The sequence below is a fragment of the Panthera uncia genome (assembly GCF_023721935.1).
Source record: "Panthera uncia isolate 11264 chromosome C1 unlocalized genomic scaffold, Puncia_PCG_1.0 HiC_scaffold_4, whole genome shotgun sequence".
Taxonomy (NCBI): domain Eukaryota; kingdom Metazoa; phylum Chordata; class Mammalia; order Carnivora; family Felidae; genus Panthera; species Panthera uncia.
In genome coordinates this window covers 71,030,309-71,056,246 of record NW_026057585.1, presented here as the reverse complement: position 1 = coordinate 71,056,246, position 25,938 = coordinate 71,030,309, and the positions used below count along the sequence as shown (strand labels likewise).

At 49.3% G+C, this 25,938-nt stretch overlaps 1 protein-coding gene across 6 annotated transcripts in view; it reads left to right on the top strand.

Moving 5' to 3' along the window:
* PTPRF (protein tyrosine phosphatase receptor type F) overlaps positions 1-7,751 on the top strand; it is an 88,258-nt gene extending 80,507 nt beyond the window's left edge. For all 6 annotated transcript variants that reach the window (XM_049617307.1, XM_049617308.1, XM_049617306.1 and 3 more), the window contains 11 exons: positions 1,863-1,986; positions 2,156-2,331; positions 3,052-3,171; positions 3,453-3,607; positions 3,689-3,974; positions 4,055-4,233; positions 4,452-4,578; positions 4,789-4,914; positions 5,192-5,346; positions 5,436-5,571; positions 6,000-7,751. In XM_049617307.1, coding sequence (XP_049473264.1) covers positions 1,863-1,986; positions 2,156-2,331; positions 3,052-3,171; positions 3,453-3,607; positions 3,689-3,974; positions 4,055-4,233; positions 4,452-4,578; positions 4,789-4,914; positions 5,192-5,346; positions 5,436-5,571; positions 6,000-6,068 — 1,653 coding nt within the window. In that variant the 3' untranslated portion in view covers positions 6,069-7,751. The remainder of the gene's footprint in view (positions 1-1,862; positions 1,987-2,155; positions 2,332-3,051; positions 3,172-3,452; positions 3,608-3,688; positions 3,975-4,054; positions 4,234-4,451; positions 4,579-4,788; positions 4,915-5,191; positions 5,347-5,435; positions 5,572-5,999) is intronic.
* Positions 7,752-25,938: the final 18,187 nt, after the last annotated feature.

Below are 25,938 nucleotides of genomic sequence, written 5' to 3'. Positions count from 1 at the left end.
CCCAGGATTCCCCTTCTGAGGGCTGTGGGCCAGGTTTCCACAGAGGAAATTGAGCTTGGCAGGCAAATTGATGAACGTGTCTGCTTCGAGGAGAGCATACCGCCTCTACCTGTAGAGCACCCACTGCAGCCTGCTTTGCGATAAGTCCCTGCTGCAAAGGTACCAAGATTGATGAATCATGCTCCCTGTTCTTGACCTGGCCAGGAGGGCCTTCCATAGTCTCTGCCCACACTCATCCAGTCCCGTGTCCCACACCGGCCCTTCCTTGCCACGAGACTCTGCATCTCACTGTCTAGGCTCACGGTGTTCCCCCTCGCGCCTTCTGCCCACTTCTCGAGTGTGAGCTTTCCCTCCTCCTCCAGGAAGCCTTCTCTGCCTGCCTAGGCCTGCTGTGGGCTTTCCCTCAGCCCGAATCCCACAGCCCTGTCACCTTTGTCGGTCAGTCAGTCCGTCAGTCATCACGCGCTGTCGAGCACTTACCCGTGCTGAATACTGGGAACATGGATACAAATGCCTCAGGCAGCTCAACCGGTGGGGGAGACAAGCTCAGACAGACAGTCAACATTGAATAGGACAGTATACCCTAGTATTAAATATGACAGAATGTGCAGAGAAAGTAGGCTGACGGCACCGAGGCAGGCTGAGGGGTGGGGTGGGCAAGAATGTCTCAAAGAAACAGTGCCTGCTGTCGTGTGGAGAGTAGTAGGCTGGCGCCAAAACATGGCGGGCATCGTGGGCTCTGCTGGGAACTTTGGATCGTATCCTTCTGTAAAAGGGGGATAATAATAGAGCCTGCTTCATAGGAGGCTTACGTGAGGGAATACATGCAAAGCGCTTAGAACAGTGCCAGGCACACGGTGAGTTCTCACGGAGACTCAGCTGTTACGGTCATTGTCATCTGTGGGGATTTGGAGCCGTGGAAGGCATTGGAGCAGGAAATGGATAATCAGATCTGCATTTTCTGAGGATTGTTCTGGCTCCAGGACAGAGTAAGTCAGAGTGGGGCAGAAGCAAAGAGGGAAATACCCGAGTCTAGGCTGCAGTGGCCTGGCTGAGGCCAGTGGCAGCAGGTGGAAGAGAGCCACGGGGGCGGGGTAGCACAAGGGCACAGTGACTGAGGGGACGGGCACGGAGGGGTTTTTGAGGATGGCTTGAGGGTTCTGGCCAGGGTTTGGGGGTAAAGGGGTGAAGGTGCCTTTGACCGAGATGGTGTTCCAGTGGCAGAGCCGGGCATAGAGGGAAGCTGATGAGCTCCGCTTGGCAAGGGTTGAGATGGCAGGGCCTGGGGGACCCCCAGGTGGCTGCTGACCACTCACTTCAGCTCGGGAGCTCGGGGAGCCCAGGCTGCAGCCGGGGTAGTGGGCAGCTCCAGATTGTGCGTGCAAGATCCCACGGGCAAAGGAGGGCCCCCCGCAAGGTTTCAGAGTGCAAAGGCCTGGGAGTGAACCCCGAGGAGCACTGTGCCCTGCCTGCAGGAAGGAGAGCTGGACAGGGTGGTGCAGCAGGTGCCCAGAGGCCCCAACGATGTCGGGGACTGCATGGCTGGCTACCATTGCTCTCTCTTGGTCTGTACTCATTTCATTAGTTGGGTGCAGGGCTTGAGGGACATTCCTCTGCCTCTGCCCCACCCCGACCACTCTACCAGGCGAGGGGATTTGGTGCCATGGTCAGAAGGGCCTCTGTTCATCACCTACCTGACAGGTGGTGTGGGAGCCTCTGAGCTCCACAGCTGGGGGCACGGAGCTGGTTGTGGCCTAGGAGCAAAAGCAGCATGTGGCCACCACCTGGCAGTCTGGGTCTTGGGGGCAGTAGGGAGACCTCAGCTATTACCCTGCTCTACCTGCCTCCTCCACTTCCTACAGTCCATTGACCCTGGACAGCAGTTCACATGGGAGAATTCAAACCTGGAGGTGAACAAGCCCAAGAACCGCTACGCAAATGTCATCGCCTACGACCATTCACGGGTCATCCTTACCTCCATCGATGGTGAGCCAAGGGCAGCGCCCCCTCCCATCCCCTTGCTCTCCTCCTTGCTGGCTGGGGTGACATTCCATCCTGTACGAGAGGCCCGTGAGTCCCAGGGGTGCACCAGGGGATGGTGGGCTGGACGGGGGGCTCTGGGATAATGCTCTCCCATGTCCCTTCGTGCCCATAGGTGTCCCAGGGAGTGACTATATCAACGCCAACTACATCGATGGCTACCGCAAACAGAATGCCTACATTGCCACACAGGGCCCACTGCCTGAGACCATGGGCGATTTCTGGCGGATGGTGTGGGAACAGCGCACGGCCACTGTGGTCATGATGACACGGCTGGAGGAGAAGTCCCGGGTAGGACGGTGCAGGGGCCTGCCAGGAGGTGGGGTGGGAAACACCCAGCCACCAGGTGACTTCAGGCACCTTTTTCTGTCTCTGTCCGAAGTTCCTCAAGGAACGCACCAAGTGCTGTTGTCTTCTCGGAGTGTTCCCACGTTCCCTAGCTGCTGGGTATTCCTGGGGTATGGCGTGTTCCCTAGTCACCAGCAGGTTCCTAGGATATTAACATGTACCAGATGCTGTCATTTTCCAAGAATGTTAATATGTTCCCCAGTTGCTAGCATGTTCCCAAGATGTTCACATGTTCCCCAGATGCTGGAGTGTTCCTGGGGCATTAACACATCTCCTAAGTTAATTAGTGCAGAGAGCTGCTGTTATCTGCTTTTGCACTGCAAAGCATTGACTGGAACGTAAAATTTACAGAGCTTGAAAATGGCGCATAAACCTTATGGGTAAATTTGGCAGAAAATGTGCCTGGTGTGATCTGGTCATGAATAAATAATTTTCAATTACGGCCCTCATTCTCCCAGCTCGGGTAGGGATGGCATTGTAGCACGAGAACCTGATACGGTTTGGTGAGAGGGTGGCACAATAGATCTGAGAGGTCAGGGCGGGGGGGCCTTGCAGCCAAGTAAGCTAGACCTCCCACCCTTCTTTGCCCCTGGGGCCCCTGCCAGTCTGAGCCTTTGGGCAACTCTGAGCACCCTTGCACCTGCCCCACTTGTCCCCCTGTAGGTGAAGTGTGACCAGTACTGGCCAGCCCGGGGCACTGAGACCTACGGCCTCATTCAGGTGTCCCTGCTGGACACAGTGGAGCTGGCCACATACACCGTACGCACCTTTGCACTCCACAAGGTATGGCCCTGCCCTGGTACTCGTTCCCCACCCGGGCCCTACCAGACAGCAGCGTGAGCTAAGCGTGCTGGGGACGGGCGAGCGGGAACTCAGTGCTGGAAGCCGGGGCTTAGAGGTGTGCGAGTGCCCCGTGGCAGCCAAGGCTGTGGGTGGGATGAATGGAAAGAGCGCCTCGAGCTCCTTCACTCTGCCCCGCATGGCTTCTGAGTCCGGTGAGAGCAGCAGGTCTGGCCTCAGCATACTCCCCCTGTGACATCACCTGCCCCCACTTTTCTTCCCAGAGTGGCTCCAGTGAGAAGCGGGAGCTGCGTCAGTTCCAATTCATGGCCTGGCCAGACCACGGGGTTCCCGAGTACCCGACCCCCATCCTGGCCTTCCTGCGGCGGGTCAAGGCCTGCAACCCACTCGATGCAGGGCCCATGGTGGTGCACTGCAGGTGAGGGGGTAGAGTGCCACCAGAGGGGTGGGGTGGGAGGTGGGGTGGACCTCTGCCCCAAGCCGAGCCCGTGTCCTGCAGCGCGGGCGTGGGCCGCACGGGCTGCTTCATCGTTATCGATGCCATGCTGGAGCGGATGAAGCATGAGAAGACGGTCGACATCTATGGCCATGTGACATGCATGCGATCGCAGCGGAACTATATGGTACAGACAGAGGACCAGTATGTGTTCATCCACGAGGCGCTGCTGGAAGCCGCCACGTGCGGACACACGGAGGTGCCTGCCCGCAGCCTGTATGCCCACATCCAGAAGCTGGGCCAAGTGCCTCCCGGGGAGAGTGTGACCGCTATGGAGCTCGAGTTCAAGGTGGGCGCAGGGGCCTGGACTGGGTCATGGGGATGATCTCCCCAGAAGGCCAGGCCTGACCAGCCCCTTCCTCTGTCTAGTTGCTGGCCAGCTCCAAGGCCCACACATCCCGCTTCATTAGCGCCAACCTCCCCTGCAACAAGTTCAAGAACCGCCTGGTGAACATCATGCCCTATGAATTGACCCGCGTGTGTCTGCAGCCCATCCGTGGTGTGGAAGGCTCTGACTACATCAATGCCAGCTTCTTGGATGGCTATAGGTCAGCATGCCCGTGACTGCACACCACGCCCCACGGGTGCGCAGGCCTGCAGCTGGCTAGCTGGAGGCCCAGCAGAGTAGGGCCAGGCCAGAAGATCAGAGTGGGCTTCCTGGAGGAGGGGTAGTCAATCTGGGCAGGGCTTCAAGGGACTAGACAGTCTGAGGGAGACTCGAGGGGCGGCAGCCCCTCCGGCATGTCCGGTCTTGTGTCCACTGCAGACAGCAGAAGGCCTACATCGCCACGCAGGGGCCTCTGGCAGAGAGCACCGAGGACTTCTGGCGCATGTTATGGGAGCACAACTCCACCATCATCGTCATGCTGACGAGGCTTCGGGAGATGGGCAGGGTGAGCCCACCACCCTACCCCCACCCCAGGGCCCTTGCCATGCCTGGGAGCACGCCGGCCACGTCTTCACCCCTCCCTCCTTTCACACCCAGGCCCTCGGACCCCTTCCTCACCACCTGAGGTGCCCTACCTCAGAGTTCTCTGAAACCCGGGGCTCTCCTCCCTGACTCCTCCCTGCCTGATCATGGGGGCTCGGTCCTTTGTCCACAGGAGAAATGCCACCAGTATTGGCCAGCAGAGCGCTCTGCTCGCTACCAGTACTTTGTTGTTGACCCAATGGCTGAGTACAACATGCCCCAGTATATCCTGCGTGAGTTCAAGGTCACGGATGCCCGGGTAAGTGTGGAGAGGGGAGCGTGTACCTTTGCGTGAAAGCATGTCTACGACATTTCCCGAGCACACGTGGGGTGGTGGCTGCCTGCATGGCGCCCTGGCTCAGGCTGCAGGAGTCTGAGGCGAGGGCGCAGGTGTGTGTGAATGCATTTCCCAGGGTGGCTTCAGGTGTCGTAATTTCACGGGTACACACCCTGTGTCATTGTCCTGCCCGCCTGGCCTGGTGGGGCTGCATCGTGGGGAACAAGCGACGTACTTGTTCCCTACCCGCCTCTCCCAGGATGGGCAGTCGAGGACGATCCGGCAGTTCCAGTTCACAGACTGGCCCGAGCAGGGCGTGCCCAAGACGGGTGAGGGCTTCATTGACTTCATCGGGCAGGTGCACAAGACCAAGGAGCAGTTCGGGCAGGACGGGCCCATCACGGTGCATTGCAGGTCGGGCTGACCCCGTGGAGGGCTGGGGGAGGGGGGGTGACTGTGGGCCTGGTGGGCGGGATCCCTGATCCAGTGCTGTCCCTGAGCAGTGCCGGTGTGGGCCGCACTGGGGTGTTCATCACTCTGAGCATCGTCCTGGAGCGGATGCGCTATGAGGGCGTGGTCGACATGTTCCAGACCGTGAAGACCCTACGCACACAGCGCCCGGCCATGGTGCAGACGGAGGTAGGCGGGCCCACTGGCCGGTGCACAGGCCAGGCTCCTCACATGTACACGCCGCCAGCATTTACCGTTACCTGCTCGGCCTGAGGTGCCGGAGTAGGACGAGTGGAACCTGCTTCTCATTCAGCAGCTCTGCACTGAGCACTAGCAGAGTGCCGGGTTTCCGGCGAGGGTTGGACCAGAGTCCTTATGGAGTGCACGCTCTAGGAGCAGATAAACTTCATGGAGGTGGCTGTGGGGGCTGGGGGAGCAGGTAAGTATGGGGCACCGGGGGAGAAAGATGAGCCTTCGGAGGCTCCTCCAGGCTCTCTGGACACGGCTTGGGGCAGATGTCTGTGTCTAGCACCTGCTTGTGGCCCACCAGCTACAGTGTGAGTGCCCTTGGCAGCGTGTCGGGAGTCTCCACTCATACCAGTCCCCTGTTCCGGCAGGACCAGTACCAGCTGTGCTATCGTGCGGCCCTGGAGTACCTTGGCAGCTTTGACCACTATGCAACGTAACTACCGCTCCCCTCTCCTCCGCCGCCCCTGCCTGGGGCTCCGGAGGGGACTCAGCTCCTCTGAGCCATACCGACCATCGTCTAGCCCTCCTGCACGGATGCTGTTGCTGGCAGAGCACAGCCCACTGGGGTCACAGCGTTTCAGGAACATTGCCACACCAAATGGAGAGCCCAGACCACCCCTGGGCGAGTGGGTGGGCCGGCAGGCAGGTGCCGTGGCCCGTCTCTGTCCACCAGGCCCGCCCGGAGCCTGCTTCGAGCTCTCTGTTCCGCTGCCGCCGCGTTTCTCATGCTTCTTTTCATGGGGTGGGGATGGAGACAAAGTCTCCTTTTTTATACGTTAAGTGGGGTAGACTGAGGGATTCTAGCCTCTTCCCTCTGATTTTCCTTTTGCAAATCCTTAACTGCAGAATGGGCCGCTGTGGGGGTTGGGGTTCAGTTTGTTTTCTTTTCTGAGTTCGTTTTGGATCTTCTTTCTGTTTGAGTCTTGCTGCTGAAGGACAGAACATGCCTTCCTCTGCGTGGAGCTGGGGCCACCAGCCTAAGTGCGGGCCCAGCCGTGGGCCTGGGAGGCATCACCGGTCCAGCTGCTCTTCCGGCCGTTCAGACAAGATCCTGTTTCAGCCAAATGCAGGGAAACACAATTCTTTTTTTGAGTTTTGTTTTGTTTTTCCTTCAGAGCCTTATTTTAGGCCCCACAGACAGTGGTGGGCGGGGAGGAGATAGGAAACACTCATCCCCAGTTGTCTATTCCCGTGTGTGTGTGTAACATTCACAGCCCAGAACCACAGACGTGTCTCGGGGAGCCTGGCAAGGCGTTCCTCATCACCATCGTGTTTGCAAAGGTTAAAAAAAAACACAAAGAAAAAAAAAAAAATCCAAAACAAAACAAACAAAAAAAAAAAACCCACCAAGAAAAACACAGAGTCATCCCCCTGGCCTCTGCTTCAAAACCCCAAGAGGGGAGGCAGCTCTGTGTTCCTGGGCTTCCCAGGGGAGCTGCCAGACTGACCTCTGGGCCCACAGAGCCTTGCTTTTGTCCCCAGCATTGCGGGTACGGCGTGGTGTTGGTAAGCTGTGGATCTGGCCATGGGGCCAAGGTGACTGACACAGGTCAGGGTGTGTACCACGCCCCGCACACCTCAGGGCCGAGCAGGGGCACAGCTGGCCCTTCAGGTCCAGGCCAGTGGGCCTGGTAGCACATGTCTGTCCTCAGAGCAGGGCCAGATGATTTCTCTCCCTGGTTTGCAGCTGTTTTCAAAGCCCCTGAGAATCGCTCTTTTCCACTCCTTCAAGATGCCCTCCTAAACCAATGTGGCAAGACTACTGGACTTCTCTCAATGGTACTATACTCGATCCTTATTATCTTGGCTTGCTGAGGGGCAGGGAGAGGGCCTCTTCCTCTGGGCAGCACTATCTAGGTAGGTAAGTGGGGGCGGGGAAGGGTGCATAGCTGTTTTAGCTGAGGGATGTGGAGCACATGTCCCCAGATCTAGCTAGGCTCAGTCAAGATCAACAATCCAGGGTTGGTAATGTTGGATGAAACATTCATTTTTACCTTGTGGATGCTAGTGCTGTAGAGTCCACTGTTGTACACAGTCTGTTTTCTATTTGTTAAGAAAACTACAGCATCATTGCATAATTCTTGATGGTAATAAATTTGAATAATCAGATTTCTTACAAACCGGGCCTCCGTCTCAGCTCTTTCTGGAACCGAAGAGTGGGCTCTGTGAGTTCAATACCTAGGGGTACATTCTGGAGATTTCCTGCTCCTAAGGAGACAGTGAGCTGTCCTGAGTATTTGCGGCAGTCGGGCTCCCAGCGTGGCTGCCCACTTTCAGAAAGGAACATTACAAACCCTGAAAACCAGATGCCAGTGTGTTGTCAAGGGCACCCCACATGGGACCCAGCTCCCCAGGCAGACAGCAGACCCTTTGCCTCTCCTCACCCTCAGGATGTTCTGGGCCATCGTGTTTGGGACCCCGGGCCTCCCCTCCCCTTTCCTCTCCTCCTCCCCTGCTGTAAGGAGAGAGATGGCATGTGCCAGTGGAAGCTGGGATGATACAGAAATTGATTAATGAAGACCCTTGTAGTCCTTGCAATGGGGATACTGGACACAGTGTGGCCATTCGACCGCCAGCAACATCTGCTTGTTGAGCCTTGCAGCCTTTCCACCAGTGATCAGACTAGACCCACCGAGTAGTCAGGCCGCGGAACTTCCCGTGGCACAGAGAAGAGCAAGACCCAGAACAAATGGGAAAGAGAAGTCAGCAGTGACCGGACTGTTAGTGCCGTGACCAGCCCCACACTAAGGCAGCACCTAACCCTGAGCTGGGGTCAACGAAGGCTTTCTGAAGGTGACGTCGGCTGGATTCTGAGTGTCCCATAGGGCAAGCAGTGGTTACCAAAAAAAAGTGGGAAAGGCATTTCCAATGAAGAGAGCAACTTGTACAAAGGCTTGGAAACATGAAACCAACAAAAAAGAGAAACCCAAGGCGCGCAGCTTGACTGGGGCAGGCGGGACGCGGTGAGAGAGGTAGGCTGGAAACAGCCAGATGGCACAGCGCGAAGCTTGATTTGATTGTGAAAGGGACGTGGTCCCTGGCAGGTGACCGTGCCGCCTCCACCTCGGGCCTCACTGCCATCCAGTGTTGGCAGCTGTCTCCTTGGAGGCTGGGAGTGACCGAGGCTTGGGATTAGGGCTTTTGGCTCCCCAGCACCTATGTCAGTGCCTGGCGTATTTCTACTTGTTTAGAAAAATGATACCATCATTGCATTACAGTCGATGCTATTAAGTTTGAGTAATTAATTACTAACGAAAAGAATGGGCCATTAAACATCTTTGAGTGAGGGACAAATCTCAGATCGTCACTTGAACGAGAGTGCGAGGACTGTGGGACAGACTCTGCACAGAGAATGCTTTAGGACGTGATCACTAAACCTCAGAACAAGCCAGCTGAGCAGACCCTCTTCTCTTGGCCTCACAGAGAAGACTGAGGCTTCCGTGGATTTATTTGTCAAAGACCACAGGGCAAGGAGGCGCCAGAGCTGGGACCCACACCTGATTGTGTCTGCTCCGGGGTGTCTGCCATCACCCCACATCAGCCTCCCCTCCCCTGTCTTGCCCCCCCATCACAGTGGGTGGCACCCCACCTACCCAGGTCTGCCTGCCCCCACCAACCCATTCTCAGCACAGCGGCCAGAGTGGCTCTTCCTGTGGGCAGCCGTGACTATGTCACTGTCCAGACCAGACCCTGCCAAACCCTCACGGTCGCCTCCAAAGCTGCAGGACCCAGCCTCTGTGGCCTCCTCTTTCCTCCTTGCCCGTCACCCCCTGCTCTCCAGCCATCACACGGTCTGCTCTGTCAGCTTTGTGCCTGTCTCACCATTCTGCCTTTCTGCTCCATACCTTCTCTCAAGCTATTCTGGAACGTTCTACCCCATGAGCCTAATCCTGCTCATTAGGTCTCCACTGAAATATTTCCTTCAGAATCTGCCCTTAGTGTCCTCCATGAGATTAGGTGACCCTGCTGTACAAAGGGAATTTGAATTTTTTCTCACGTAATCCTCAAAAAGCCATACAGGGTGGGGGTCCTATGAGGCCCATTTTGTAGGTGAGAAAATTAGATCTCGTCCACTCACTCAACACATAACTTTATGAGCATTGGCTGTGTGCTAGTCACACCTGTGACCTAAACAGAGACTTCTGCCCTTGTAGTGTTTATACTCATAGGAGGAAACATGGTGCATATGAAAAATAATAAGCAAATGTATATGTAACTTGTCACTGATAAGTGCCATGGTGGCCGGGCGGGGGGGGGGGGGGGGTTAAAATAGGAGGGATCAGGCTCCTGATGGGGAAGTGTGGTCAGAGGAACCTTCATTGAAAACATGGGATGTGAAGGAAGACAAAGCTGATGAGGGATTTTGCCCCAACAACGCATGAGCACCTGGCAGAAAGCAGCTAAAGCAAATGCCCTGGGCAGCAATGTGCCTGATTGTGGAGACTGGTGTGGCCATTACACCCTGAGCCAGGGGTGAGAGACTAGTGGGAGATGAGGTTAGAAAGGAAATGGGGGGGGGGGGGCACCTGGGTGGCTGAGTCCAGCTTCTGCTCAGGTCATGATCTCACGTTTGTGGGTTCAAGCCCCGAGTCGGGCTCTGTGCTGACAGCTCAGAGCCTGGAGCCTGCTTCAGATTCTGTGTCTCCCTCTCTCTCTGCCCCTCCCTCACTTGCACTCTCTCTCTCAAAAACAAACATTAAAAAAAAAAAAATCTTGTAAAAGAGAGGAAATGGGAACCAGCTCCTAGGCCGTCAGGGAGAACCTTGCAGAAACCCAGGGGTGGTGAGAAGTGGCCAGATACTGCTTTTATCTTGGAGTGGGCACTAAGACGATTTGCTTATGGGTCAGATAAAGAGTCAAGGTTGACCCCACAGTCTTGGCTTGAATAAATGGAAGGATGAAGTTGTCATTCGTTGAGATCGGGAAGGCTGAACCTAAGTTCAGTTTCTTTGGTTTTTCGGGGTTTTTTGCGGGGGGAGGGGTTTATATGTAATTTATTAAGTTAGCTAACATACAGTGTATACAGTGTGCTCTTGGTTTTGGGGGTAGGTTCCCTTGATTCATCGCTTATGTACCACACCTAGTGCTCATCCCAACAAGTGCGCTCCTCAATGCCCATCACCCATTTTCCCCTCTCCCCCACCCATCCCGGACCTAAGTGTTGAATAGCCTACTCGAGGATCCCAACTGGAATGTGGTGGAGTTGACCGCACTCCCGGGTCTGCCTGACTCCAGGGCACTTTCCACACTGCCACCTGCTTACAGCTGGGAACACAGGTGCATTGAGGAAAAAGTATCTGGAAGGAAATACTCCAAGAGTTGTAAGGTTGGGTGATTTTCTTCATAATTTTTCAAATTTTTTGTAAAGAATATTGCTTTAATTTTTTAAAAGACAAACTTATACAATGAATACTTCTTTGTTTTTAAAAACAAAAGTTGGGGCGCCTGGGTGGCTCAGTCAGTTGGTTCAGGTCATGATCCCAGTGTCGTGGGATCGAGCCCCACATCAGGCTCTACCACACCGTGTGGAATCTGCTTAAGGTTCTCTTTCTCCCCCTCTGCCCCTCTCCCCTTTGCGCTCTCACTCTCTCTCTCAAATAAAGAATAAAATAGGGGCGCCTGGGTGGCTCAGTGGGTTAAGCGTCTGACTTCGGCTCAGGTCTGATCTCATTGTTTGTGAGTTTGAGCCCCACGTCAGGCTCTGAGCTGGCAGCACAGAACCCGCTTCAGATTCTGTGTCTCCCTCTCTCTCTGACCCTCCCCTGCTCACACTCTGTCTCTGTCTCTGTCTCTCTCTCTCTCAAAAATAAACATTAAAAAAAAATTTTTAAAAGAAGAAAATAAAAAGTATTTCAAATAGGATAGAAGTGGAAAATGTTAAAGTCCGCATTCTTTCCCTGCCCTCAAAATCACTGGACAATTTAGTCTATATCCTGCTGGGCATTTTCTATGAATATGCAAACATGTATATAAACTTTATTTTTTTATACAACTAGAATCCTAGTCATATCTTTCTGTAAATTGCCCTTTTCATTTAAATATATTGTGGACCTCTTTCCATATCAGTACCTCATCTCCCCCCCGCCCCGGGCAAAACGGTGTTTTTATTTTTTTTTTATTTAAAAAAAAATTTTTTTAACATTTATTTATTTATGAGACAGAGAGAGACAGGGCATGAACGGGGGAGGGGCAGAGAGAGAGGGAGACACAGAACCGGAAGCAGGCTCCAGGCTCTGAGCTGTCAGCCCAGAGCCCGACGTGGGGCTCAAACTCACAGACCGTGAGATTGTGACCTGAGCTGAAGTCGGATGCTCAACCGACTGAGCCACCCAGGTGCCCCAAACGGTGTTTTTATTAAACAAAGCACAGGGACAGGACCTGTGGGCAGGAAGAGCTCCAGTATCTCATTTAAACTGCTACACACTCTACTGCTACAGATGTCCCATAATTTTGTTAAATGGTTATCAATACAACTTTTTTTACTAAAGAGAAAAATGAATGCACATTATAGATAAAAATAATTAACTCTAGGGGCACCCGGGTGGCTCAGTTACATGTCCGACTTTGGCTCAGGTCATGATCTCGCAGTTTGGTTCGTGGGTTCAAGCCCCGCGTTGGGCTCCACACTGTTCTTGCAGAGTCTGCCTGGGATGGTCTCTCCCTCCCTCTCTCTGCCACCTGCGTGCAGGTGCGTGCGCTCTCTCTCTCTCTCTCTCTCTCAAAATAAATAAATAAACTTAAAAAAATAATTACGTAAGTCTTGAAGGTACAAAACAAGGGATCAGCCTTCCTCACTCCTCTCCCCAGCCCTAGTTTCATTCCTGAAGCTTCCGGTTGTAGTTTTTTCCAGGCTGGAAGCATCGCAGCTTCAAACAACGGGTTGCACTTTTAATAGACAATACCTGGTGACCCAGGTGTGGGGTTTAATCAGTTTATGTGACCTCCCACCTGTACCTCCTGCTTTCCTTAGATATATTATTACTTTTCATGTTTCTGGAACTCCCTCATGACTTCAAACACCCTTAAACATCTCTGACTTGACTTAAGGCTTTAGGCAGTACCTACTGATTGCCCTCCAAGAAGAATGAGGACATTAGCTCACTTCCCTAGATTCCCCCTCCTCCCTCCTCCCAACTATTTTCTGTATTTCACGTTGTCGTGGTTTGCAATAGTTCCTGTCCTATTAGTGCAGTTAAGTCTTCGTTCCAGAAATTGAAAACCGATAAACAGCACTTCAGTTGTATGTTTATGAAACATCTTTCCAGCACCAATTTCAAATACGATTTTTTTCTAATTTCTTCTTTACCTCCTTCACTTTGGGGCTCGCTCTCAGCTGCTGTTGTTTCTTGTACAGCCTGCTCGTCTTTTTCTTTGGTGAGTATTCCCTCGTGAGAGTTTTTTCACACAGGATTAGAACCTCTCTGATGCTTGTATATCTGAAAATATCTTTTACGCTCACTTGCAAGTTTTAACTTTGCCTGGCATGGACTTCTTTATAAAGAAAAAAATTGTTTTTCCCGGAAACCTGGAGACATTTTTCCTAGTTTTGTATTAACCGCTTGTTAAAGGAGGAGGGGTTGTACTGGCCACTGTTGAGGCTCTGCAAATAGGTTTCTGTACCAAATTACTCTGATATTTGCCCTGTTCATCACGTTGATTTTTTATTTGTAGACTCTGAACTCAAAACCTGTCCAAGCTTCCCTTGGGAAGAACAACCTTTGACTCAAATATCTTGATTTTAAGAAGAACGTGGATTTGTTTTTTGTTTGTTTTAAGAAAATGTGGTTTTCTAAGTTCTGACTTCTCCATCAGTCTGATTCCGTCTGCCTACTATTTTTTGGAATTCTTACTTTTAAAAATACTTTGGAGGTGCCTGGGTGGCTCAGTCAGTTAAGCGTCTGACTCTTGATTTCAGCTCAGGTCTTGATCTCATGGTTCATGAGTTCGAGCCCCACATCAGGGTTCTGTCTCTCTCCGTCTCTCTCTGCCCTTCCCCCATTCTTGCTCTCTCTGTCTCTCGCTCGCTCTCTGAAAACAAATTTAATAATAATAATAATAATACTTTGGGGGTGGAGGCACCTGGCTGGCTCAGTCAGTAGAATGTGCGACTCTTTTTTTTTTTTTTTTTAAGTTTATTTATTTAGATTGAAAGTGAGAGCAAGCAGGGTAGGTACAGAGAGGGGAGAGAGAGAAGCCCAAGCAGAGCCTGATGTGGGGCTCAAACTAACAAACCGTCAGATCATGACCTGAGCCGAAATCAGGAGTCACATGGTTGGGGCACCTGGGTGGCTCAGTCGGTTAAGTGTCCAACTTCAGCTCAGGTCGTGATCTCACGGCTCGTGATTCCAGCCCCCGTTGGACTCTGTGCTGACAGCTCAGAGCCTGGAGCCTGCTTCGGATTCTGTGTCTCCCTCTCTCTGCTCTTCCCCCACCCATGCTCTCTCTGTCTCCTTCAAAAATAAATAAACATAAAAAAAAAAAAAAAGTAGTGCTATTCCCGTTTTTCTTCCAACTGGACTCTAGATTTTTTTTGGAAAATTCCCATCCCTCAATGTTGGTTGCAGATCTTATTGTACCTCAATAAATAAAATTGACAACAATGTGTATGAAGAATATGTGTTAACATAAAACAGAGAAAAAGCTGGTTGAGGTCTCAATGAAACCTAGAATCTGGGGTCAAAAGTAAGCTGTGCACATCCAGCACCACTGACAAGGAGGAAACCCCGGTGTCCGCACCCATTCCAGTTTCTAGAACAAGTGCTATAACGTGGCTGAAAGATGTCACAGGTTCTCAACATTCCCAGTGTTGACAACCTGGCACTTTAGACCACCATCCTCTTCTTCCACGCGTGACTCCTCTCCCCTTAAACCGTTTACCCCAGGCCGATCTAAAGACTTGCCATTTCTTAAGTACATCATGCCGGACGGTTTGTAACAATGAAAGGGTTAAGTCCAAAACTTCTTTCAAATCAATAAGAACAAAAGTAAACACCCTAGGGGCACCTGGGTGGTTCAGTGAGTTAAGCATCCAACTCTTGATTTGGCTCAGGTCATGATCTCAGGTCGGTCATGAGATCGAGCCCCGTGGAGGTGTCCACACTGAGCGTGGAGCCTGCTTGGGATTTTCTGTCTCCCTCTCTTTCAAAATAAATAAACATTAAGAAAAGAAAGCACATACCCTAATTGAAAGCTGTGCATGGACACAAATAGGCAATTTACAAAATAGGATACACAAATTCCAATAAAAATGTGGAAGATACTCAGCCTCACTATCAAAGAAACACAAATCAAAAAAAAATGCAAATTGAAACAACAATGAGGTACTATTATTTGACTACCAAATTGGCAAAAATCATGTGTTAATATGGGGAAGTGCATGCTCATAATTGTTAGTGGGGATATAAGCTGGTTCTACCTTTCTGGAGGAATATTTGCAGTATCTATCAAAAGCCTTAAAACATGCTTTATCTGTGACCTAGAGATAGATATTTAGGAACTTATACAAAGGAAACAATTGGACAAATATTTTAAAAATTTATGGACAAAGATTCAACACCGCCTCATTACTAATACTAAAAAGTTGGAAACAATCCAAAATACACACACCCACACCCACACAAACACCTACATAGACTTCAGTCTTGCTCAAGTGAATTTGGAGACTATCTGTATCACCTGGGGACATTTTAGAAACACTCTTAGGTCCCACCGCAGACCTACTGAAACAATTTTTATTCTGACAGCTCCTTAGGGTATTTGTATGAGCATTAAGATTCGAGAAGCCCATGGGGCGCCTGGTTGGCTCAGTCGGTTAAGCGTCCAACTTCGGCTGGGGTCATGATCGCGAGGTTCATGGGTTGGAGCCCCGTCTCGGGCTCTGTGCTGACATCTCAGAGCCTGGAGCCTGTTTCAGATTCTGTGTGTCTACCCCTTCCCTGCTCATGCTTTGTCTCTCAAAAATAAGTAAATGTAAAAAAAAAAAAAAAAAAAGATTCGAGAAGCCCAGGCAAGGATATACATCAAAATGTTAGCAGTGATTTTCTGGGTAGTGATGCTCCCTATGTTAACTGCATTTGCTAGTTTTTCTACCTCTGACACGCACTGTTTTCATAAGAATGTGTCAATTGTAGAACGCACCATGCCGTGGTGAAACATGCCTGGACACCCTTCTGGGCACACCTCATCCAAGACCAAGGAAATTTCCTCTAGGAAATCCCAATCTTAGCCCCTTCCTTCTCCACCCCCAACTAGAACGGCCTCACATCCAGCTGTGTTGTTAGTCCAGTAACCATAGCGCTGTGCTGAAATTATTACCCTTGCTTCTTCAGCTGTTCACAAACTAAAATAGGAAAAAATACCAAAGAAATTATCCAGGCTGCCGCGCAGAAAAGAGATGCAAATTGACATTATAATTATGGCCTGATTCATCTGTCTCCTCCAGTGGACTGTGAACTTCTCAAAGGCAAGGACCGTGTCTCACTTGCCTCCTAGCTTACTCAGTCTGGCCCAGAGTAGGGACTCAATCAATGTTGGCTAAATGGATGAAGGGGAAGGTGTTTGCGCTGGCCCTGAGGCAAGATGTAAATCTGGGCAGGAGGAACTCTGGCTGGGGCTGCCAGAGTACTCAGTCCTCAGTATCTCCGCTCCCAGCCCTTCCTTCTGCTCCCATCAGGAGCGCACCCCCTAGTCAGCTCCTAGAGGGACTTCCCACCCTTCAGCCACCTCAGCTAAGAAAGGACCTGCATCCACCCCGCCAGACTCAACCTTCTCCCTGATGAGCTGCTTTTCTCCCCTCCCCCACACTAATGGTAGGAATGGCTGAAATGGAGATGTGCCCAGCAACAGTTTTTTTCATAAACAAACAAATAAATAAGTAAATAGGGGTCACCCGGGACCTGAACTGGACTTCGACCGGCAGAGAGGTTTTCGGCCCCGGAACTAGGGTGCTCCTCAACCACCTTGTGTCCCAAACCCCTTTCCAGGGATGGTCTTTTCCAGCCTCATCTCAGAGCAGTCTCTGCAGTTACTGCTGTCTGAGCTTCTACGTGGTCCTGAAGATTTAAATCCAACAAACATGGCATACATTTTCTTTTTTTTTTTTTAATATTTATTTTGGGGAGAACGCAAGCGGTGGCAAGGCAGGGAGAGGGGACAGAGGATCTGAAGCGGGGGCTCTGCGCTGACAGGCTGACGGCAGAGATCCTGATGTGGGTTCCAACTCATGAACCGATAGATCATGACCCAAGCCAAAATCGGACACTCAACCGACTGAGCCACCCAGGTGCCGCCACACACTTTTTTTTTTTTTTTAAGTTTATTTATTTATTTTGAGAGACAGAGGGAGAGAGAATCCCAAGCAGGCTCTGCACCATCAGCGCAGGGCCAGATGCAGGGCTCGAACTCACGAACAGTGAGATCATGACCTGAGTGCCCGGAGTCAGATGTTTAACCTACTGAGCCACCCGGGAGCCCCATGGTACACACTTATCAAGTGCTGTAATATTACCTGCTAGTTACCAACCACTTAAATTAACAAGCACTCTACCTGTGTTGTTAAAATTTTATTCCCCCAACAGCCCTGGACCGTTGGTTGTATTATTATCTCCTTTCGCAGAAGACTAAGATTCAGAGAGGTCAAGCAAGTCACTCTAAGGCACACAGGAAAGGAGCAGAACCTAGATACAAACCCGGATGTGTGGGGCGCCTGGGTGGCGCAGTCGGTTAAGCGTCCGACTTCAGCCAGGTCACGATCTCGCGGTCCGTGAGTTCGAGCCCCGCGTCAGGCTCTAGGCTGATGGCTCGGAGCCTGGAGCCTGTTTCCGATTCTGTGTCTCCCTCTCTCTCTGCCCCTCCCCCATTCATGCTCTGTCTCTCTCTGTCCCAAAAATAAATTTAAAACGTTGAAAAAAAAAATTAAAAAAAAAAAAACCCGGATGTGTGTGACCCCAGAGCCTGAATGCTTAAACTACTGTACAAATTACAATCCATGAGGCTTCGTTTATCCATTCTTCCCACAAATAATATTCCAGGAGTGTTAACCGAGCACTTGCTATGAACCAGGCTTTGTACAAAGTGATGGGATTCGATGGTGGCAAAACAAAGTCCCTCCCCTGAGAAGCCTCGTTTGGTGGGAAACAGACATCAATCCCAAAAATCTCACGTACATAATTACAAGCTCTCCTGGATGCTCTGTGGGCAAAGTACCAAATAAAAAGGAAGCAGCACAGGACTAGGATTCAGAAAGGCTTCTGGAAGGAAGTGGGCTTTAGGAAAGACCCTGAGGAGGGAGGGAACGTAGCTCCTTCAAGGAGTATTTTAGAAAAACAGGACAAAGGCCAACATGGCTGGAGCCCAGAGAGCACCAGAGAGTGGTGCAGGGCTGGGGAGAGAGTGGGCAGGGGCTAGATCACTGAAGGCCTGGTAGGCCAAGGTAGGGAACTTGGGAATATTTAAAGGATTTTTAGTAGAGTGGTGAATTCAGGCTTGCTTTTTGTCTTTTTTATTTTATTTTATTTTTTATTAAAATAATTTTTTTAATGTTTATTTATTTTGAGAGAGAGACACAGAGCCCGAGCTGGGATGAGGCAGAGAGAGGAGACATGCCAATTCACAAGCCATGAAATCATGATCTGAACTGAAGTCCTATGCTCAACCCTCAACCGACTGAGCCACCCAGACGCCCCGAGGCTTGCTTTTGGGAAAAATCTCTCTGGCTGCCATTTGGAGAACAGATTGGAAGGGGCAACAGTTACCGGGGTGCGTGCAGGTAAATGGTGATGGTGATGTAGGATGGTAATGACAGGAGAGGGAAGAAGAGGGGGAAGGGGGATATCATTTTGAAACTAAGGCCAGTAGGATTGAATGTGGGCTATGAAAGAAGAATCAAGAATGCCTGGGGGTGCCTGGGTTAAGCGTCTGACTTCAGCTCAGGTGATGATCTCATGGCTTGTCGGTTCGAGCCCCGCCTTGGGCTCTGTGCTGACAGCTCAGAGCCTGGATCCTGCTTCAGATTCTGTGTCTCCCTGTCTCTCTGCCCCTCCCCAACTCATGCTCTGTTTCTCTCTCCCCTCTCTCTCTCTCTCTCTCTCGAAAATAAATAAACATTAAAAAAATTTTAATCTGTAAATAAAAGAATGCACAAATGGGTAGAATTTGAGCCGAGTGTTTTTTGTTTTGTTGTTTTTTTAGTTTTGAGAGAGGGGGAATGGTGTAGGGACAGAGAGAGAGAAAGACAGAGATTGGAAGTAGGCTCTATGGGGACAGCAGAGAGACCAATGCGGGGCTTGAACTCATGAACCATGAAATCATGACCTGAGTCGAAGTCAGACACCTAACCGGCTGAGTCACCCAGGCGCCCCATTGAGTCAAGTCTTGAAGAATGGATGGGATTTGGCCTTGAGATGAAGACATTTTAGAGCCTGAGATCAAAACAAAACCCAAATACAACAGCTGGTGGAAGCAAATAAAGGACCAAATGTGATGCAGAAGTGACCCACGGGTCGCCTGGCGTCGCCGTTCACCAAGGCCCTCTGTGCCTTTGCCTCTAATGCTGAGCCGTCCTCTGCTGAGCAGGAAAGTAAGTCAGGGCGACAAAGAAAAAGTACGTTTTTATTAAACAGAGGAATCCAGAGTGTATTCATGGGTATGTGTGTGTCTGCCTCTAAGCATTTTTATATTTGTATTTCTATATTTCATAGGCTAGAAGGCCCTGGTCTTTCCAAATGACCTTGCCCGCAAGGCTGAATTCTCTTCTCATTTACATGGACTAACCTGACTGCAGAACCCCACCCAACCCCCAGCGGGCCAGGCTGAGCTCGGGTCAGGCAACACATTCCTGTTGCTTGCGGATCATGGCTTACTTTTCTGAGCAGCTAGTGTCAGGCTCTTTGCCCAGAGCCTCTCGAAGCTCCAGAGAGAGATGTTTAAGTTGAGTAGGTAGCGCCCACAGGCAAGGGTTGGAATGTGGCTGACCCAGAGGTGAAAACCGAAAGCGTTATTTATTACCATACAAACAGTCCTTCCTGTTTGTTCACTCATTTCGTTCATCACTCATTCGTTTATTCAACAAATAGCCTCAGGTCTGGTGTTCAAGTTGCTGAGACTCTGCATCCCAATTCCCTGAGCTCTACAGTGGGGACAGTAATAATGCCTTTTTCCAAAGTTCATTGGGAGGATGAAATTAGGGGATGTCATTCATTCACTCAACAAATATGTAGCACAAAGAGCTGGGGCTGTCCTAAGTGCTCGGGATAGTGGTGAACAAAACACAGATCCCTGTCCTCATGGAGCGGACATTCTAACAGGGAAAGCGGAAAGAAAAATAAGCAAATAAAGCACGTCGTGGTGGGCAGAGAAGTCCTCACTGGGGAGGCCATATGTCAGCAAGGCCCTGAAGCGGGTAAAGGAGCAAGCCATCAACACTTGGGAGAATGGGGGAACTGGAGCAGTGAGCTGGGAGAGCACTTACACAGGACTGGGGGCAGGGGAACGTCGTTAAGTCATCAGAGGACTTGGCTTCCCTCCAGAATGAGATGGGCAGCCATCTGATGTTTCTAAGAGGAGCAACGTGATCTATCTGGTTCTAGTATTAAAGAATCACTCTGTCAGCTGGGTTGAGGAGACTGTAGTGGGCAGGGGCAGAGGCAAGAAGAATTATCCTGATCAGGCTGATATAAATGTTAATGTCAATGCACCGAAAGCACAATTCATGAAAGAAAATAATTCAATAAGTTAGACCTCATCAAAATTAAAAAACATTTGCGGGGTACCTGGGTGGCTCGGTCGGTTAAGCCTCCGACTCTGGAGTTTGGTTCAGGTCATGATCTCACGGTTTATGAGACCAAGCCCTGCACTGAGCTCTGTGCGGGCAGTGTGGAGCCCGCTTGGGATTCTCTCTCTCCCTCTCTCTCTGCCCCTCCCCCACTGGCACATGGGATATCTCTTCCTCCTAGAATAGATAAACTTAAAAGAATTAAAAACGTTTGCACTTCAAAAGACCCTATGAAGATGAAAAGACAAGCCACAGAGTGAGGGAAAATATTTACAAAGCCAAATCTGATAAAGGACTCGTATCCAGAATATGTAAAGAACTCTTACAAGTCAATGTTAAGACAATTCAATTAAAAAGTAGACAAAAGGAAAAAAATGGATAAAAGATTTAAATAGATATTTCACCAAAGAAGATATGTGAATGACTAATAAGCAAATAAAAAGATATTCAACATCATCCATCATTAGAAATATGCAAATTAAATCCCCAAGGAGATCCCACATCACACTCATTAGAATGGCTCTAATCAGAAAGATGGACAATAACAAATGTTGACAAGGATGTGGAGAAATGGGGCCCCTCATCTATTGTCAATGGAAATATAAAATGTACAACCATTTTGGAAAAGTTTGGCAGTTTCTTAAAAGATAACAAATTTACTATATGACACAGACATTCCGCCCTTTATCTACCAAAAGAAATGAAAACATACGTTCACACAAAGATTTGCACATAAATGTTTATAGAATCCCTATTCATGATACCTAAAAAGTGGAAACGACCCAAATGTCAATCAATACTGTAATCTAACTCAGAGGGTTCACTCCTTGGAGTGCATCAAATTGAACACAACCCAAGGAAATGTAGAAAGCAAAGAAATTTGTATTGCTTGTTACAAGTAAGGAGACAGGGAGAGAGTGCTTTAGGCACTGAAGGGGTTAGCAGGAGGATTTTTTATTCAGTATAAAATTTTTTTTTAACGTTTATTTATTTTTGAGACAGAGAGAGACAGAGCATGAACGGGGGAGGGTCAGAGAGAGAGGGAGACACAGAATCTGAAACAGGCTCTGGGCTCTGAGCTGTCAGCACAGAGCCTGACGTGGGGCTTGAACTCACGAACCTCGAGATCATGACCTGAGCCGAAGTTGGACACAACCGACTGAGCCACCCAGGCGCCCCTTATTCAGTATCATAGGGGATGGGGGTGGGGAGCTTGCCTAGACACTTCCGATTCAATTGTGCATTCCTCCTAACATGTCAACACACTAGTGCATACATCTAATGTTTTAAAAAATGACCGTAAACTCCACATATAGGAGAAGATCTTAGTATCGTAATGAGCCAAAGGTAACCTGAGGACAACTAGGGGTTTCGGGACATCTGCACAGGTCTGAAGTTCCGATCCATCCGAAACTGGCTGGCATAAGAGGCTATCACGTGTGACACACCTAGCAAGGGGTTATCAGGTGACAAAACTATTTGGGTGTCTCCTGGGCTGGAGAACCGTTGGTTCTGCAAAACAAAACACATTTCTTCCCTGCTTTTGTCCCTCCCCCTCCTCCTTTCCGCAGAATAACTTCCCATGGCATCCTAGCTAACAATACTACCATGGGAGGGCCCCCAGCTGGCTCAGTCAGTAGAGCATACAACTCTTGTTTTCTCGGGGTTGTGAGCTCGAGCCCCACGTCGGGTGTAGAGATGCTTTAAAAAAAAAAATACTACAATGGGATACTATTCAACATTAAAAAAGGAAAGAAATACTGATGCATGCTATAACAGGGATGAATCTCAAATAAAAATTATGCTAAGTGAAAAAAGCCAGGGGCATGTGGCTGGCTCAGTGGGTGGAGCATGAGACTCTTGATCTTGGGGTTGTGTGTTCAAGTCCCACCATTGGGTACACAAATTACTTAAAAATAAAATCTTAAGGGGTGCCTGGGTGGCTCAGTTGGTTAAGTGTCTGACTTTAGCTCAGGTCACGATCTCACCGTTCATGAGTTTGAGCCCTGTGTTGGGTTCTGTGTGGATGGCTCAGAGCCCACTTTGGATCCTCTGTCTCCCTCTCTGCCCCTCCCCTGCTCTTGCTCTCTCTCTCTCTCTCTCTCTCAATAGTAAATAAACATTAAAAATAACATTAAAAGTAAATAAACCTTAAAAATTGTTTTTATTATTTATTTATTTTTAAAAGTATATATATATATTTTTTAATTTTTTTTTCAACGTTTTTTTTTTTTTTAATTTATTTTTGGGACAGAGAGAGAGACAGAGCATGAACGGGGGAGGGGCAGAGAGAGAGGGAGACACAGAATCAGAAACAGTCTCCAGGCTCCGAGCCATCAGCCCAGAGCCTGACGCGGGGCTCGAACTCACGGACCGCGAGATCGTGACCTGGCTGAAGTCGGACGCTTAACCGACTGCGCCACCCAGGCGCCCCAAAAGTATATTTATTTTGAGAGAGAGAGAGAGAGGATGAGAGGAAAGGGGCAGAGAGAGAGGGAGAGAACCCCAAACAGGTTCCATACTGTCAGCGCAGAGCCCTATGCAGAGCTCCAACTCATGAACTGTGAGATCATGACCTGAGCTATATTAAGAGTTGGACCCAAGAGCCCCAATAAAGTTGTTTTTTTTAAAAAAGAACAATGTCAATGACAATGTAAATAATTTATGTGTATATAAAGCATTTAGCAGAGCATCTGGAACATAATAAGCACCCAATAAACGTTAATTTTTTTTTTAAGGTAAAGTCTAGTGGCACCTGGGTGGTTCAGTCAGTTGGGTTGAGCATCCAACTTCGGCTCAGGTCATGATCTCACGGTCCGTAGGTTCGAGCCCCGCGTCAGGCTCTGTGCTGACAGCTCAGAGCCTGGAGCCTGCTTCGGATTCTGTGTCTCCCTCTCTCTCTGCCCCTTCCCCTCTCGCACTCTGTCTCCCTCTCTCTCAAAAATAAATAAACATTAAAAAAAAAATTAAAGTCTGCACCCAGTGTAGGGCTCAAACTCACATCCCCAAGATCCAGAGTTGCATGCTCTATCAATAAGCCTGCCAGGCACCTCAATATTAACTTTTTAAGCTGATAATGTTACCATTATCATTCCCGATGGAGTACTTACTATGTGTTGGGCACCGTGCTGAGTGCTGGATAAAGTGAAGCTCCAAGGAAGAATCCTTGAGCTAGAAGGTCACAAACTTTATGCCATGAAGACGGACTTTAATGTTCAGATCCTACTGCCACTGCTAGCAAGTGACTCTTACATCTGTTCACCCCTGTTTTTTTGCCTTCATAGTAAGCACAACTTCTGTGATTTTATTTATTTATGAGAACACCTGTTTCATGTCTGTCTCCCTCACTGGATTGTAAACACCACGAGGGCAGGGAAAGTTCCGTTCCACTCATTACCGGCAGATAGGCACCTTCTAGGAGACTTTTGGCTTATTATTTACTTATTTTTTTAAAAACGTTAACTTATTTTTGAGAGAGGGAGAGAGAGAGAGAGAGAGAGAGAGAGTGAGGAGGAGGGGCAGAGAGACAGGGAGACAGAGGATCCAAAGCAGGCTCCGCATTGACAGCCGAGAGCCCGATGAGGGGCTCAAACTTAGGAATGGTGAGATCATGACCTGAGCAGAAGTTAGATGTTTAACTGACAGAGCCACCCACGTGCCCTTCATTTTTAATTTAAAAACATTTTTTTAATGTTTATTTAATTTTGAAGAGACAGCACGTGAATGGGGGAGGGGCAGAGAGAGAGGGAGACACAGAATCTGAAGCGGGCTCCAGGCTCTGAGCTGTCAGCCCAGAGCCTGACGTGGGGCTCAAACTCACAGACCGTGAGATCATGACCTGAGCTGAAGTCAGACGCCCAACCGACTGAGCCACCCAAGTGCCCCAAATTTTTTAAAAAGTAATCTCTACACCCAACATGCGGCTCAAATTCATGACCCTGAGATCGGGAGAACTCTATCAACTGAGCCAGCCAGGGGCCCCATTCTGGGAGACTTTTTGCTGGGTCTGATAGGAACAGTAGTTGCTGCTGATACTGTCCCTTTCCTCCTTATTCCCATGAATGCGGATGGGATGTCTGGAGTTTCAGCAGTCACTTTACAACCATGAGGTGCATTCCTCTGAGGCCCAAAGCCAGGTTGTGAAGTGTGGAGAAAGATGGAAGGAGCCCATCTCTTTGGTGACTTTGTTGGGCAATGAGCCAAAGCCAATAAATACCCCGCTTCAGATTTATTATTACACATGAGGAAAAAAACATATTTATTTTTATTAAAAAACATTTTCTTAGTGTTTATTTTCTTTTGAGACAAAGAGACAGAGCATGAGCTGGGGAAGGGCAGAGAGGGACGGAGACACAGGATCCGAAGCAGGCTCCAGGCTCTGAGCTGTCAGCACCGAGCCTGAGGCGGGGCTCGAACTCACAGGCTGTGAGATCATGACCTGAGCTGAAGTTGGATGCTTAACTGACTGAGCCACCCAGGCGCCCCAAACCATATTTATTTAAGACCTTGTTGCTAAGGTTTTCTATTTCTGGTAATGGAACACTTTTCTAAATGATAATATCAATAAGACTGAAGGGATACTCTTGAGAGATTTTTGTCTAGTGGAGGAAGATGGACATGTAAACAAATCAAGGCATTTGTAGAACACTTGTTTGTGGCACCCTGTACAGGGTGAGGTAATGGACCCCATCAAGGAATCCCTAGTTAGATACTGGTTTCTGGCTTACGTGGTTAGGTGGATGACTGCCCCACTAACTGAGATAAAAGAAAACCCTAGGAGGTGGAGCTCATTTGTGGGGCAAATAGATTAGTTCTTTATTGGGCATGTGGGTTTTAGGTACCTGTAGGGATCCAGGGGGAGGCATCCAGAGATAGGAGGGTGTTTGGATCTGAACACAGGGAAGATTACCCTGGAGTACAGAATAGGTGTCGTCAGTGTGCTCGTGAGTGAAGCCTGAGAGTTTAAGTGTTTTGAATTCTTGTTTCAGGTTTTATGCTGAGAGCTTTGTCTTATTACCATCTCCATCATCATCCATTCCACAGCTAACATTTACAGAGCACTTAATACATGCCAGTTTCATTAGTAAGTGCTTTATCTGCATTATCTCATTCAGTTGTCACTGCAAGAAAAGGAAGTACCAAGAAAGGGAAGTACCATTCCAATTTTAGTTATAATTGAAGATTAGAGAAATTAAGTAACCTTGTCCGAGGTCATACTGCTAGTGGGTCGTGAAAACAGAAACACCTAAGGAGTTTGTAGAATGAGAGAAGAGGGCAAAGACAGAGAGCCATGAGGACATCAACATGTTTTTAGTTCTTTAAATTTTTTTTAAATTAAAAAATAATTTTCTAATTAAAAAAATTAAGGTATCAAAAACATTTAAGGTATCATGTGTTTTGGATGTTATGGACAACTTATAAGTGTACAGCTCAGTGACATTTTAAAATGTGAACATGCCATTGTAATAGCCTGCTATCCAGATGGAGAAATAGAACATTACCAAAAAAAAAAAAAAAAAAAAAAAAAAAAAAAAAAA